We start from the raw sequence: 15597 nt of genomic DNA, 5'->3' as shown, positions 1-15597 counted from the left end.
CTCCAACGCAAACATAGCACAAGCTAGCAGGACTGTGATCAGAGCTATGAGGAGCGCTCCAATTGAGGGAGCGTCCGACGGAACCGGGCAAGTGGTTGCATTCAATTCCGCCATTTTGGAGGTGACCAACGAGTCGATTCACCCGAGAAAGGCGGTTTTATGTATGCTGTGTACGGAAGGAATCGGGATATCGTCCTTGTTTTGTAAGAGTCGTACGATGAATAGAGTAGGTGACGATGGCTGGTTGAGGTCTACTTGCGACTGATCAGTTCACTCTGGCAAGATATTTTGCAAGTAGTGAAGGAAAGGGTCCTTCTTAAAGGTCTGAGTTTCGCCTATGCTATGTGTAAAACAGTCTTATAAACACTAAGCTCTTCTGGTGACTGCATCGAATAAAGAAAACTAGTGAGACATAGAATGCCGGTTTTAGGTTGCATGGAATATCTCTGTTCGGAAAATTAATAGCACTGTTTTTGACAGCAATAATTTCTTTGTATTGATTTGATAGGCAAAATCCCATTTAGCAGGAAGATTAAAATAAAATTACAAGGAGGAAAAGGAAAGTAGACTTGGGGACGCTAAATCTCAACGCACTACCTACTGCTTCTTAAACCTGCTAGTTTCCGTCAGCCATGTGCTGAAGTTCTGTAATCGGGGTTCCTCCTTCTTCAACGCAGGAATATCAGCACCATATCCTTCATCCTTGAACCACCGGAACATTGTGCTCATCTCCTTCACCATAAATTTGATGCCGCTGCCCACGAAGCCAAATGTTTCGGGCATGTCATATCCCAATGTATCCTTGAAGACTTTCTTCCCTTGCGCGAGCGTTAACTCATCTCCTGCGAGAGAGACGGCCTTGTTTTTGTACGCGGCGGGATTCTCGAACGCCCTGGCAGCAAACAGCCCGATATCGTGCGTTGCGATGAGCTGAAGTGGCTTATCCCCTAAACCGGCCCACATGCTGGCAAATCCTTTGCCCATAAAGTCCGGCGTGAGATTGTCCATGAAGGCAACAGGCCGCAATATTGTGTACTGCATATTTGATTTTTTGGCTGCGATCTGCGACTTCAGATGCTCCTCAATGTTATGTTTCGACAGGAAATGCGGGATATTCGTAGGGTTCTGCTCGCTCCGTCCAGGTCCTCCCCGGTCCACAGATGTAAAGACAAAATGCTCAACATTGTTCTTAATAGCCTCGTCAATTAGTGGCATGGCTTGTTTTTCTTCATCCCCGGGTTTTTTCATCGCCGTAACGCTAAAAACGCCATGTATCGGTCTATGCTTTTCGAAAATAGGTGCTGGGTTTGTGGAATCGCCTTCGACAACGGTAACGTTTGGCTCGGAGGCAAGTGTTCTCGCTTTGGGGGAGGACGCATTGCGCGTTAGGGCTAGAATCTGGAAAGGCGTTGAGCTGGATCGCAGGGCATCAATGACCGCGCCACCTTGTTTGCCCGTTGCCCCTGTGATGAGGATCTTCTTCCCAGCGACTTTCGATTGTGAGGGTGATTGTGACGACATAGTATTGCAACGTAGAGTTTCCAGAGTTAAATCCAATGGTATGCGAGCTGGATTGCGATAGAGGCTGCAAGATATATTTCAGATTAACGCATCACATTAAGACTTACTGGAAGAGAGGGATGGGGTTTATATATTTATCCTATGCCGTGGCGTGGTATAGGATGAGGTCAACGGTGGATGGAGTAACAATGCCAGAAATCGCTTACTAGAGCACAACATTCTAGCTGACAAACCACTGAGACAAAGCTCGGAGACTTCTGAGATGCTCACCAAAGATGTCTCCGTCTGAAGTAAGACAGACCTACGCGACAGTTCCAGCATTCGCGATTACGATACCCAACACGCGAATATGCCTGCCTGGCATCTCCACGTCCGCTTTTCCTTCGTCACTGGCGGGAAAGCAGCAGTCTGCTCATCCCTCATACTGCTAAATGCCTTGCAAGACATGTCCTGCACAGAAGTAAACCTTGATAACTTCTGGTTGGAAGACGGACCGGATTGATTTACTCGTGTGTTCTCCATCTTGATTCAATCTTGCACCCAACCCCTATTATAACCCTTCATATTCCTCGTGGTGCAAGTGCATTCATTTTTTCCGACATGGCTGGATAGGATAGATTTACTCACGAGTATGCCGGGAGCAATTAGTACTGGCTCGAGCTTCTCTTCGATTTTATACTTTTTGTTGCCGACCCTATGCTGTCATATTTATATTTATGGTGCAGGCGTTATTGGGGCAAGGGAATTTTCTGTGAAGCAGTAAACCCAGATAATTTCCTTCTAATTTTGCGTCTAATAGGGATGAACGCCGCGTTGTCTTAATTCCAGTCGTTCGTATTTCAATCCACTCTACTTCAATATCAGCTTCATGGCCCACTCCCAGCAGTGTACAGACAACTTTCAAACCTAAGTTATTCTATTAGCCCAATATTCGGCATTAGAAGTCTCCGTTTTCATGGGCAAATGAACGAGAAGGTGATTTTTTTTTTTGGAAATTCTAATCAAGTCACTGGATTGGCTCGCGAAATTAAACTAATGCATAATAACCTGAAAAGCGCAGCATATCATCTTCGGCATCTCCCCTCTCCCATCAGACAGATAGATTCTTCAAGAGAAGGAGTCGGGTTTGTATACCGTTGAGTTCTTCCTACCATAAGCTGTGAAGGCAGGTGTATTATTCTGTTGAGTTTATACCGGACCAGCGAGAGAAATCCTCCAAAATACAGCGGGTGCGATAGCACCAAATTCTATTTTCCGTATTGCGGAATTCGTGATCCGAGTGCAAGCAAGAGGTAATATGCATGTGTATATGCTGAATTTAGTCTACATGGGGCGCAGTGAGGGATTGAAGACAAATTCTACAAATTATTTATTTCTACTAGGGCTGGGACTTCTGGACTCGAAACTGAGGACCAGACGATGCTTGGATGTTGTTTGAAGTGAGTAGACCAAGGCGAATTGAGGTGGTCTTCTACTGGGTGGTCTCTTTGATTCACATCATATATCAACTTAAACCATTGCCTTAGCTCCGGAGCAGTTATTAGAGGTGTCGTAAAGTAGGTAGATAAGGTCACAGGAACCTCAGCGAAATAGCAGTCTTCCTTGATCTCCGTATAGAAAAGGGCGGATAGCTCAATATTCTACGTCTCGCGATTCTCACTCCCGTTGTTGTTCCGTGAGTGGGAAGCAAGCAATGAACATTTATTCCCTTTGCCTGCTTCCTACGATTTCTAAATTTAGTTATTACTGAGCAAGATCCACAATATTTTACTATTTGGAGTTTCCCATGGCATCTTATCATGTCTCGTTTTGGAGTTCTCATTAAGCATATATAGTACGGTCCATGTGGCTAAGGGTATAATTATTATCCCTCCCCTTCTCATCATATTTTCTCGTCTCATTATTTCTTACATAGATACTTGTCCTTTTCAAATGATAGTGTAAAAATGCTTCTATAACTCAAACCAATATATTAACACATCACCCTATTTCTAGAGAATTCTTTAGCTAAAGACGTATATGTGACTTTGGTGAAACTCAATAGTCGACCCGTTGTGTTTAACTATGGTCGAACGTTTGATGAAATTATACTATGCACTGCCACAATTAGTACGTTGGCTGCTTAGGACGCCATGGCCTTTTAGGATATCAAACTAGAACGCATCATTTGGAACCATCTACAAATATTTATTCACGAGTATATAGGTGGTTCGGACCTGGATAATATCACGTGATCTGGATACGACCGGGTTAATTCCTTTTCCGATCTCAATGTCCTTCGGGAATCAAAACGACCTTCAACTATCTATCACGTTCGATGAGCTACCTTAGCCCCTAACATATCATATCTTACTTGTTATTTTTGAGATTCCTTGATAACGTGTGATGTCTTCAAGTCCAGCCAATACGCGCCATCCTCAAATAATTCAATGGGTGCTCGATACGCGGCCCCTATGGCCCGTCACTCGGAAACCTAACCCGAAGGATGAAGTACAGGAGCTGAAGACAGTAGTAGGTCCTATTCTACCAGTTGCCATTCTTGACCCGACACAATCACACTAACAATGTGCCAGGCGTCCCGTGCTCTCGCATTACTCCCACCGTCAGTGCAAGAAAGCGTGCTAAAATACTACTTCGTTAGAGACGCCAAAATGAGCCTGGCCTCTCATATATTAAAACATCTCATCATCACAAAATATTGTAATGTTTCCTGGTCACGGAGTACGATCTCAGCAGCTGCGAATGGAAAGCCCTGCTTCGCCCCTTCCTCCTCGGACGGCAGCAGTGACCATCGGGTACGCATCGATTTCAATGTCAGTCACCAAGCTGGGGTTGTCAGCCTTATTGCTGCTATTGGATTTGAGAACCACGTAGATGTTGGAACGGATGTGGTGTGTTGGAACGAGAGGCTGAGCAGTAACCACCAACATATTGACAAAAGTGGTTTCTTCGATTGGATTGATATGCATGGCGAAGTGTTTGCGGAGGAAGAGCTGAAATGCATGAGGTTGGCGACGGTCAATCTCAAGGATTTGGGGATTATCGATGCCCAAATCTCGGGTGATGGAGAGGATGCACTCTCTAAATGTCAGTGGAGGAATAGAAAAATAAATCTCAAGGTTACCCGGGATGATGGCCGGACGGAAGAAGATGTGCAGGTCTCCACCAACCCGGTCATTGATGCAAAAGTGCGCAACTTTTACGCAATGTGGTGTCTACGAGAAGCTTATGTCAAAATGACCGGAGAAGCGCTGTTGGCGCCGTGGCTAAAAGATCTCGAGATCTCGAACCTTCTAGTCCCTGCAGCGAAGGAGGGGGTTCAAGATCCAGACTCACTACAGGCAGGAGAGATGTTTCAAAATTTCCGGATATTATTCAAGGGAAAGCCGGTCACGAATGTGAAAATGGAGTTGTCGGCCCTGGGAATGGGTTACATGGTGTGTGGATCCGTGAGGGCGAGCAACCCAACCGAACAGTCCCAGCTGGAAATGACAGCTTGGGAATTGCTAGATCTCGATCGTGAACTTGATAGTATTGGAGTTTGATTAATTTTATCTCAAATAAGTGTTCAAATTATAGCTTTGATATATATCTTACTGATGTACTGTACATATATTGATATTCTAGGAGTTGCCGAATCGAACCCTTGATATCTCCGAAATTTGGTAGATACAGTAATTTCCGCTTTTAGACGCCACCGGAGCCCCTGGACTCCTAGAAGCTGCCCTTTCCAACCACAGCTGAACTACAGGGCCGACCAGTGGCCAGTTGCATTCTTCTTAGACTGGGCATACTCCGAGGTATCAGTGCCGATCTGTTCCAGATGGCTGGCACTAACCTCCGGCAACCGTTAAGTATTCCAATTCGATACCAGTTGCTGCCGGAGGCATCTCCGTTGTTGACGGGGAAGAGAAATTCGATGCTGCAGTGTGCAACCAACGCCCGGATCTGGTAGCCGGTACGCATCTGGCTGCCGGTATGGTGTATCGTGGATTCCGAATGACGCTCGGGTTGCGAGCAAAATATACGATGCAAATAAGCAATTTTGGTCAATATCACGATCGGATTTGCTAGGGCACATCCATGCCTGTGGAGACTTATCTTTCTGTATCTCCGGTTTCAGCGATTTGTACTATCTCGTTGTTGGTATTATACCCCACGAATTGGTTCTAGCCTTCTGGTCTAGAATCATTCGTTCTGAGCAGCATAGGCGGGATGCGTATAGAACGAAAAGTCTCAATCTTGGATTTAGATATGAACTTCTATTGGAGCAGCTTCCTGGAATCGGTCAGCGTCGTTATTCGGGATACTGCGTTGCAGGCGGCAAAAGAAGAGCAACACCCATTTGATAACTGTTGTGAAACACCAACCCACGAAATCGGGGGCGGCTCAAGTCTGTTTGCCTCGTGATGCTCGATCCTATATCCCTGTCCTCGTTTGCGTCATATCCTCGTGTATGCAAACTTACTTAACCAGTTGAACAATGAGGCGGCCAATACAAAGTATTGAGAGCAGTAGATCGCATAATACTACGAAAGTAAGACGGCAGTCATGCCAGTCATCTTCTGCGAGTGCTTTGAAACATCTGTGATAAGAAACATGCAATCTTTGCAGCCAGTCTAGTTCAAGCGGAGGATTATCTGGCTTGTTATCCGCCACGGAAAGATAAGAGATGGTAAAACGATGCTTCCTACAGCGCTGACAGCTTACCCCCTGCGATCATATCCATGCCTTGTCATCAGCTATCGATCTTATCGTTCCGCCGCTAATTATTTAGCAGGCGGGATTTATCACTACAGACGCCCAGCAATCGTACCGATCACAAAAGCCAGGTGGTGGCCATGATACGCCATCAGCGATCCCGATACTTCGGTCCCTACTATATGTACGCTGATGGCGTATTGGCGCCCGCAGCGCATCGGCTACTATTTCTGAGCCGGAGGACCCGCAGCAGCGGAACCCCCAGGCGATCTCTGTGTCACTGGGTTGCTGTGTTGCTGTGCTGGAAACCGGAAGATCCGGTTTTTGAGCCGAGCTTTGGAAGCAGCTTCAATTAAGCCTTATGCCGCCGCGGGTTTGTTGGATGGAGCGTACAAGACGCAAGCCACGCGGCTGTATACTGAGGACCCTGAAATTCCGCGTTGGATAATACGTACAAAGGTTGCATCAAATGTGAAATCCAAGTGCTCGGGATCGCAATCTAATTGTTTCCTCCTGTATTGCTATCAACTCTGTGCTGTTAGCAGAGTAGTCATCATTACTTACTAGAATACGCCTTCATAACTATACCGTTCTCGTCTTCTCTTGCATATTATTTGGACCCCAATAGCAAGCATCTTCCCAGCCCGCAAACTACGTACCCCTCTCCGATCAATGCAAGATAAGACATTAAGTCAATATGCCTGGATATATTGCGCACTTTTAGCGGATTCATTGGTCCCTTTAGGCATGTCTGTTATGTTCTTGACAGATGGCCAGAACAGAGCGCCACAGGAAGCGGGGAAGCATGTTGGCTGTTGTCTGCGCCCCAAAGGCCGCATCTGAGTAATCAATTATTCTGCACTTCAATCGCTATTCAGTATGGTTGCCGCAGGTGGCGTTGTAGCCAAGATACAGTCAATCATTGTGCGACATGTGGTTCATCTCGCAAGTACCTTGTTTCTGTACGAAGTAGTCAGCGTTGTATGCGATGGTGTGCAGCGTGTAGGTCGTCGGCGCAACCTCTGGTTATATCAGACTCAGCCAAAACAATATTAGGCCTGTGGCGTCGCGGCCGCAATAACTGGTTCGCTTATCGCGGAATTTAGGAAAAAGGAGAGCGAGTCACGTGGCTTGGAAACCTAGGTAGGTAACATCAGGTGTTGTTCAAGGGAGACTTTGTATTGCTATAGCGGTTCGTGGTTGCCTTGAGACTAGAAAAGAGACCTATCCGCCTTGGCAAATGCAAGAACACAGTTACAGAAGCAGTTTCTAGTCTAGTTACTACTACCGGGCTAAAGCCAGACCAAATCACGCCCGAAGTGGAGCAGCAGGAGAAAAAGCAGATGCTACCAAGGAGAACTGGGGGCGCAGCACCACGAGACACCAATCCGATCCTTGGGCGCCAGTACTCCCAATACGCCCGCTACCCAAAGAGTTTCAGACACTGAGCAACCAACTCTCAAGAGCATTGGTAGGTGCGTTGTCCTGAAGATCCAGGGTAATTCTTTGAAGTGTCATTATACTCAGGCTCAAAGAAGAACTCCTTCTCTCCAAAAGCAGGTTTGAGATCGTTGAGCCAGTTTGCCTGTGGATCAAACTTGGCGAAAAATGTCTCACCTAGCCACTTTGGGTTCCGAGCCTGCAAGAACTTCAAGACGAAGACTTTCTCTCCATGAATGGTTGAAATTCCGACGAGGCCGATCTTGCCTGGCCCAGCGGACATGGATGGACCACGAACCGTGCGAGCCGTGCCAGCAAGCTTTGCGTATGCGCCGTTGAAGATCTCGTAGGCCTTAGCCAAGGGGACGGAGAAGTAGTCTCGGGCTCCTGTGTCTCGCTCCACAAACCTGTTGTAGTAATTTAGTATTGTTCTGTGGCTCATTGCACATTGCCAGAGTACTTACATGTAATACGGAATCGCACCCAATCGCGTCTGAAGGTTCCACATCGTAGACCATGTCTCCGCAGAGTCATTGACGTGACGGATCAACGGACTTTGGCATCGGATAACAGCCCCCGTCATTTGGATTAACTTCATTGCCTCTTGGACTTGTGGTGTTTGGAGCTCCTTAGGGTGGCTGAAGTGTGCTTGGATTGACAAATGCTTGCCTGAGTTGACGATCCTCTCAAACATATTCAGCAGTGCCTTGGCATCGCTGTCATGGGTGTAGCGGTAAGGCCAGTAAGCCAAAGACTTGGTGCCGATGCGGATCGTTTGGAGATGTTGTGTTTCGGGGTTATTAAGTAATGGGGTTACGTAGCGTGCAAAGGTCCGGGAATTCATGACCATCGGGTCACCTCCAGTGAAAAGAAGATCTTTGACAAAGGGATGACTGGCTAGGTAGTGCTTCAATGCCTCCTGGTCTTTGGACTTGAACTGCTGATCCGATCCAACAGAGGTAAATTGTGCCCAGCGGAAGCAGTATGTGCAGAATGAGTGACAAAATTGACCCTGGCGACTCAGTTAGTATGCGCTGGATCAAGCATAGAGAGCATTGAAATCAAACCTCCATTGGAAAGAACAGAACAGTCTCTCTGTACTTGTGTTGCATGCCTTCAACTGAAATGCCGTCCAGCATGGGAACATTCTCTTCCTTTTGGCCAGCTGGGTGCGGGTTCAACGTGGCTCTGATCTCTTCTGCTAGCTTCTGGCGTTGAGGGGGGCTTAGTCGAGTACGCGAAGACCGCACGCGATCCAGCTGTTCTGGCAAGAGCATCTCAGGTTGTGGGAACACCAATTTAAAGATTGGGTCATGGGGTACATTTGACCTATTCGCGACGTAAGAAAACGAAGTTTGTATGACGCATGTGAAATTCTTGTGAAGGTGAATGTAAGATTTAAAAATTTAGAAGTGACTTACCAGTCAATCAAATTCTCAACCACGTAGTTGTTGACTCTCATGGGGAACACCTCCGCGGCAGCGACAAAAGGACGATGGTCGAGCTGCGGAGCATATCGGCTAAATATGTTGACGATCTGGCTCTTACTGTAAAGGTGGAAAGGGTAGCTACCGTCAGCGTTGATGAGTTCAGGTTCAGGTTCGGGTTCTGAAGGCTTCAAAGCTTCATTCGAGTGGTAGTATGACCGGCTAGAGGGATGAGTGAACGCTGCTCCTGGGAATCGGCTGCCCTGCTGATGACGGTAGCGGTTGAATTTCACCACTTTCTGACCCACAGAGATCATTCTGAAAGCCATGTCGAGCGTAGTGCCGTCGAGACGGCGGGTTGTCGGAAAAGTTGTGATTTAGGAGTTGTAGGTTGAGAGGAGGGTAACTTTGTAGATCGGTGTGCGGGGGGAAGGTTTAATTCTTGGAAAAGGCGGTACCACGTCCGTGGTGTCGGTGAATTCCAACATGTAAATACCAACAAGTGAATACCAACACAAGTTATTAACCAGAGTTTGAAGACAAGCTCATAACATCTAGGTCTGAATTTGATATTAGTTACCCCTAAAAGAACGATAGCGTAATAAGCACGTGATGGGTAAATACCGACAGGTACTTAACAAATAAACATTTCCTTTCAAAGACCTTTCTCCACTTCATTAGGACAAATATATCATGTGACTGCAGATTCCATTGTAAGTACCTAGGTATTCCCCAACTATAGTACGAAGTTGTCTCCAGCTGATTCACAAAGATAGGCTGCCCGATGTTGAGGGTCTTGTGCAACCTGATAGATCAGCCAGCTCCATGGTCAGACTGCATCACACTCCTTCGGCAGATGGAACGCAATCCCTAGTCATTGACTTCACTAGAAGTATCTTTGTTATAACAGGGCAAAAATAAGCAGGAAGAATAAATCAATACTAGAAGTAGATTTGGGAATGTAACGGGCGTAACTATATGTAGGTGGTCATGCGCCAGCAACTGTCATTGGGTGGATCCCATGAGCCGATGTGATGTTTCTTCCGGTTATGGGTGCACTTTGCGGAACGCCACAAAGTATCATCGCACGAGACTCGCCAAGTAAGCTAAATAGACAAAGCAACGACCGTTTAAGAGCTGACATTATTCCATGGATAACAGGGAGCTTATCAATAATGCAATAGAGAGTCAGATAGTCAGATTGCGTCATTGCATCCTGTAAGGTGATATTTATTTGGAATTAAGGGCTTCGAATTGCTACCTTCGCGGAGTACTGCGAAGAAAAACAATGGTCAGGGGCACTTCGAACAGCTCGGCAATTATCAGCAAGCAATATTCGGGGGCCGTAACGTACATTTAATTCTCAAAGCAACCCAAAATCGAGAAGCCGCATAAAACAATCCCTTCAGAGGTTTCAAAACCAAAATGTACCTGACCTACCTTTGATCAGGTGATATCAAGTTCCACGTGCACTAGCACCTAGTTTCCCTATCACACATAGCCTTTCTCTCAATACTCACAGGCGCTAACTTAAGTAGCAGATGGACATCGAGCACAATATATGGCGATAGTGCCTCGGCCCCTCCTCGTGGGATTGAATCCGGATTTGGGAGGGGTTGTTCTACCGGCAACAACAGGCGACCTCCATGCTGCAAATATGTTCCCATTGATGCTCCAATGTGTTGGGAGAAGGTACAGAGACGTCAAAAGACTACGCCAAGTCAGTCTTATGATTTCATCTAGCCAAAACAGGAACATAAGGCACATACGACTAGTTCAAGCAGGAGCCAGTAATCTAGCCAGATAATTATGGCAAAGTCGGAGTATGGCGGCAAATGTTGGTCTTAAGAGCAACCCAAGCTTAGTGAAGAGGTATGCTGCTCATCCCTCAAATCAGTCATAGATAATCCTAGATAAAATGGGAGAATGGCCCGGAGAAGGAACAAAACAGCGAGAAACAGCCACAAGCCAGGCCTTTGAAGCTCGTTTGTTGATTGGAATATCCTAATTTGATATGACACGTTATATGCACTGGGAGGCGAAGACAATCCACTTGGTATGTGTATGTAACAGGACGGAGGAGGGAGTGAGAAAAGAAAATGATATAAAATTGTCACGTGGGTTACACAAACCCATGTCCAAGTGTCTCAATGCCTCAGGCGATAAAATTTCCTACAACCTCATCCAACACTCATAGTACGTGGAAATGACTATAATGACAGTCAATAGATGGGCAGTTTCTGCTAAGGCATAAGTCTTGTTCGGGGGCGTATGGGAGTCCTGACTATTTGCGCCTACAGGAACGCCGGTGAGCACTAAGCCAGAGCGTAGCAGATTATGTCTTTCCAACGCGTCCCCGTTCCAAAATGCCACGTCGAAACTGAGTTCTGATAGCTCCTGCCTGTTATTGCTCACGTTCCTTCCCATCAGATTAGAATATACGCGGAAGAAATTCTATGCGGAATGGGTCTGCCAAATCAGTACTGTCCGGTTTGCGGAGGACCTTTTGGGATTCCTGATACCTTCGATGATAGCACCGGCATAGGAGATATAGGTTGCAGCTGGGCGTCTGTGCTAACGGAAGACAAGTCCCAGGTCGGTCTCCTCGCCATCGATTTCCTCTCCACTCAGGCGTGACTCGCGAGGACATCATATCGGCGATATTAGTAAACGCGGGCTTGACTATAAGGAAACATAGTGGCTTGAAGAATATCGACTCGTGGGCCGAACACGGAGCGTGGAAAGCTTTTGCGAGCGGAATTTTCACCCGTATACCCTTCTATCCTATGGGCGGTCGTTTCTATATGCGTTGTTTCGTTTAGTGATTCCTATACAGACCCAAAAACTGTTCCGAAGTTGAAGCGATTTTCATTTCAGAACATGCCCACCACAGTGTAAGGACCACTGAATTCCGTACTTTCCTTGTTTACGGTCCTTGAAACACATTCTTCACTCCTTTATGCCTTTATGCCCCAAACATATCATCGTCTAGTTTTTCCCCGCCCCTTTTGTTCTAGTTTACTATAATAAATAATAAAATAGAAAGTATTGACGCTCTGCAGTCTAGGATAGCTACTTCTTTTATATAGGCCACGCAGAATACCGCGTGTGTCACGCTAACGAGGATGACGATGTCCCTTTCCGATCCACGACGCCTGTATTGATATTGCTGAACATCTTATTCGGAAACGTAATGGAGTCATTCCAAGTTCAGGTCCCCATCTTACTTTTGCGATTCGTTATGCAAGCAATACTCGAGAAACATGAAAGTAGGCAACCGAGGCGATTATGGCATGTTCGGCATAGAATGGGACCATAACTATTATCGTGCTCGTGAGTGTCAGGGCTACAACGATTGGGAAGGCGGTCATGGCACTGAGGTGAGCGATAGGATCACAATTTGCGATTCACTACTGACATTCCAACGCAGTGGTGCTGCGCCGATCCCGCCAAGGTACCTAATCTCACCAAGTTCATTCTAAGCCTGCTTCCTCAACTTAGGACCCCACGCCCAGAAAATTTTAACGTTGCGAAATTTCAAATATCTGGAGCAGAAACCTCAACACCAAAGGAAGCATCCCGTTTCGAAGCTCTACCAGTGGAGATTACGGGCCAGATTACCTCTTTCCTTTCAACGCCCTCTCTACTTGCCCTACGACTATCTTCCAAGACGTTGGCATCGCGCCTCTGTATCGATCAACAATTCTGGTTCCAACGATTACTTCATGGAACTTTTCATCTGGGATCTTGAGAGCAAGGTATGTTTTGTGAAAATGGGCTAAGATTCATCCCCAGGAGTACCGATACCTCAGTCAACGATGCTCCGCGGGATTGGAAGGCATTGGCGAAGCAGTTGGCTAAGAAAGACGATATTATGATGGCTGAAGGTAGTCTGTTAGCTTCTCCAATCGGCTTTCGCAATAGATGTAGAATCTGGAGAATCATTGAGGAAGCATTGTCGCTATAGATGCCATTTTCTATGCTTGCCCCTCTGAGAGCCGCCTAACTTGGGAAAGGAGTCTTAACTATAGACAAAAGAAAGTTTGTGGGCTGACATGTCCGCTTTGGCGGCAAGAAGTTGCAATGAATAATACCACTCTCGGATCAGTGAATTACGGACTAGAAGAACACCGACGATTCGAAGCTGAAGACACCCGAGAAAAGACGGTGCAAGAGCATATGAGCCAGCTATCATGCAGATCGACGACCTGACAGGCAATCGAGGGAATTAGTACTGGCCAGATGTTGCAACCAGATACCCATTTCTACCTCCGCATACTATGATGAAGGTCGCAAGAAAATCTAGAGGCATTGTGACGAAGAAGAGCTTGAAAATGACAATTGATCCTGTCAAATCTTCACGGGTTGTGAGACTTCCATCCATAGGAATGGCTAGTGAGTTGACGGATTTGCGGAAGTCGGGGGTATCTGGAGGCTTTTGACAACGTAGGAAACCCAGAGTCCCCGAGGACCAAGGTCGTTGGAGGTCAGGCAGAAACATCGGAGACGTTCTCTGACAATTAAAATATATGAAAATACCGGGAAGGAGCAAAGCTGTAAAGTTGCCGGACTTTTCGAATCCTGCCATTGGATCCGAACGCAGGTGGCAGGCGGCTTGCTATTTTAAGGTTCAAATGTATGCTCGTTTTGGGCCCCCAAAACAAAGGTTCCCCGGCACAAGTGGATGATGACCGCTGCACATGAACGAGCTAGTGGCTATTTCAAGCGACAGTGCAAATTCGAGAAATATCATTTCTTTCTCTGCACTTCTAACATCTCTATCTTTCTCATTCCCTCCGCACACCGATTCCACGCCGAACTCTCCCACTCCTCCGACTGCTGGCCACCAATCGCAGCTCGTCCCTTCAACCAATACGCTTCGTAATCCCCGCCATGAACCGCGAATTCAGGATTGCCCCCTCTCATTTCTATCACTTTCATTCCTTTTCCCTCAAAAAAATCCTTCATCATCCCATAACTAGTTTTTCTCCACGTCCTAGCCCAGTCTTTGGGACAAAATGGGACTTGTTTCCCAAAGCCCATAATGATTGTCGGCTTGCGAGCGAAGAGAGTTTGAGGGAGAGCTGAGATAGCGTCCTTGATCGGTTTGCAATAGGACCAGATGTGGAAAGGGAAGAGAAAAACGAATACACTGTGTTTTGAGGCTTCTTCTTCCCATTCCTTTAGGGACTTGGTCGCTTTTTGGGTGCATGGATCTGGCCCGCTTGCAAAGTCGCTTGGAGTTAGTTTGCCGTCTATATTGGAAGTGACGGGAAGAGCAAAAGTTGCAAGGTCTATGATTTCAACAACATAGTCAGAGGATACTCTATATAGGCATACATCGCGGGCGTATTCAGCGACATGAGTGCTGATTGTGCCGAGGGGAAATGGTAGGGCACTGTTGTGGATGAGGGCGATTGTTTTGCCGGGGGGGTTAGGTGAGGCCATAACTTTGACGATATGTAGGATGTAATTTGACACGCTGTTAGATTTTCAAATTCATTGAGTTGCAATTCATCTTCTTGAAATATTTCGGGCTGTGGCGAAGTAGTTGCGATGAGTCAGGCTTGGCAACTTCGTGTTCCTCGTATCCCCCCCGACGGCCACTGCTCCTAGATCAAAGGATAGAATCATTGAAAGCATAATTTATTTCGAGGAGGAATAGAGCGACTTCTTTATTTATCTAAGAGCACTTGTTATCTGATAGTGCTTCGCAGCAAAGTGTTTAGAGCTCTGCAAGCTCGTAAGCTTGATATAAGGAAGTTTGATATAACTTGCAAACCTGCTGAGGGAAACGGCCGCCAGATCTAGCGGATTTTGTCTGGAATGGCTGGTTACAGCATAGGTTTGATTTTTGTAGCTATGATCTTACTGACTGGAGTGGGTTTCTCGGCCATTTTTGAGGACTTCGAGACGCTGTCAATGTGGGCGAGGGGCTGGAATGCGATGATTGGAAAATCGCTGCATTGGTTCGCTACAAGGAGAATTCGGAATTGCAGCTTCTATTGTCCAAACATGAGGACGCTACTACTAGTTCATAAGATGTAGATTTGCATGTTTTACGAAAGGTTCTCATCGGAGGGAGATACTGGTAATGAAATCGGAAAATTGATATCTCTACCAGGTTGATCCCTGGCGTAGTTCAGTCAGTGTGGAAACCGGCGCTCGTTAACTGCAAGTATCTAAACTTCCTTCAATACCAAGCGGCTCATAGAGTTGTCGATATGTATAATTACTGTATATTAGAGATTAGATACCTCGCAATTTGAGGTGGTTGGCGGTTTGCCTGTGTTGCGAGCAAGGTGGAAAACCCGACTTACTTCGACAAGATGGTTGGTGGAGAAATCTATTTTCTTGGCTGCTATAGATATTTATAAGCATTGGCGCACCTGTCACCCCAATGATGATCGCTATCGGCGTTATATCGAATTTATCGGGCTTTGGCGGGTTATGTTGTACCGTTTATGCGAGCATGACCTTTCCTATTTGGGATTAGCACTGTTTACTT

General features: G+C 46.4%; 5 protein-coding genes across 5 annotated transcripts; 2 read left to right on the top strand and 3 right to left on the bottom strand.

Moving 5' to 3' along the window:
* Nucleotides 1–597: 597 nt before the first annotated feature.
* On the bottom strand, nucleotides 598–1521 carry BP5553_06793 (Uncharacterized protein; the record flags this gene model as incomplete). Its single annotated transcript, XM_032015416.1, has 1 exon — nucleotides 598–1521. One exon carries the CDS (start codon nucleotides 1519–1521, stop codon nucleotides 598–600), a length of 924 nt encoding a protein of 307 aa, XP_031868837.1.
* A 2564-nt stretch (nucleotides 1522–4085) lies between these two features.
* Nucleotides 4086–5066, top strand: BP5553_06792 (4'-phosphopantetheinyl transferase; the record flags this gene model as incomplete). The annotated part of the gene is made up of 1 exon (XM_032015415.1): nucleotides 4086–5066. One exon carries the CDS (start codon nucleotides 4086–4088, stop codon nucleotides 5064–5066), a length of 981 nt encoding a protein of 326 aa, XP_031868836.1.
* Nucleotides 5067–7681: 2615 nt separating this feature from the next.
* On the bottom strand, nucleotides 7682–9418 carry BP5553_06791 (Uncharacterized protein; the record flags this gene model as incomplete). The annotated part of the gene is made up of 4 exons (XM_032015414.1): nucleotides 7682–8069; nucleotides 8127–8674; nucleotides 8730–8991; nucleotides 9084–9418. 4 exons carry the CDS (start codon nucleotides 9416–9418, stop codon nucleotides 7682–7684), a joined length of 1533 nt encoding a protein of 510 aa, XP_031868835.1.
* Nucleotides 9419–12352: 2934 nt separating this feature from the next.
* On the top strand, nucleotides 12353–13056 carry BP5553_06790 (uncharacterized protein; the record flags this gene model as incomplete). The annotated part of the gene is made up of 3 exons (XM_032015413.1): nucleotides 12353–12469; nucleotides 12520–12797; nucleotides 12885–13056. 3 exons carry the CDS (start codon nucleotides 12353–12355, stop codon nucleotides 13054–13056), a joined length of 567 nt encoding a protein of 188 aa, XP_031868834.1.
* A 782-nt stretch (nucleotides 13057–13838) lies between these two features.
* BP5553_06789 (uncharacterized protein) lies at nucleotides 13839–14537 on the bottom strand (the record flags this gene model as incomplete). Its single annotated transcript, XM_032015412.1, has 1 exon — nucleotides 13839–14537. The coding sequence occupies one exon, from the start codon at nucleotides 14535–14537 to the stop codon at nucleotides 13839–13841; it is 699 nt and encodes a 232-aa protein (XP_031868833.1).
* Between the last annotated feature and the right edge of the window lie 1060 nt (nucleotides 14538–15597).

The sequence above is a fragment of the Venustampulla echinocandica genome (assembly GCF_003357145.1).
Source record: "Venustampulla echinocandica strain BP 5553 chromosome Unknown scaffold_4, whole genome shotgun sequence".
Classification (NCBI taxonomy): Eukaryota; Fungi; Ascomycota; class Leotiomycetes; order Helotiales; family Pleuroascaceae; genus Venustampulla; species Venustampulla echinocandica.
This window is presented reverse-complemented; position numbering and strand designations above follow the sequence as displayed.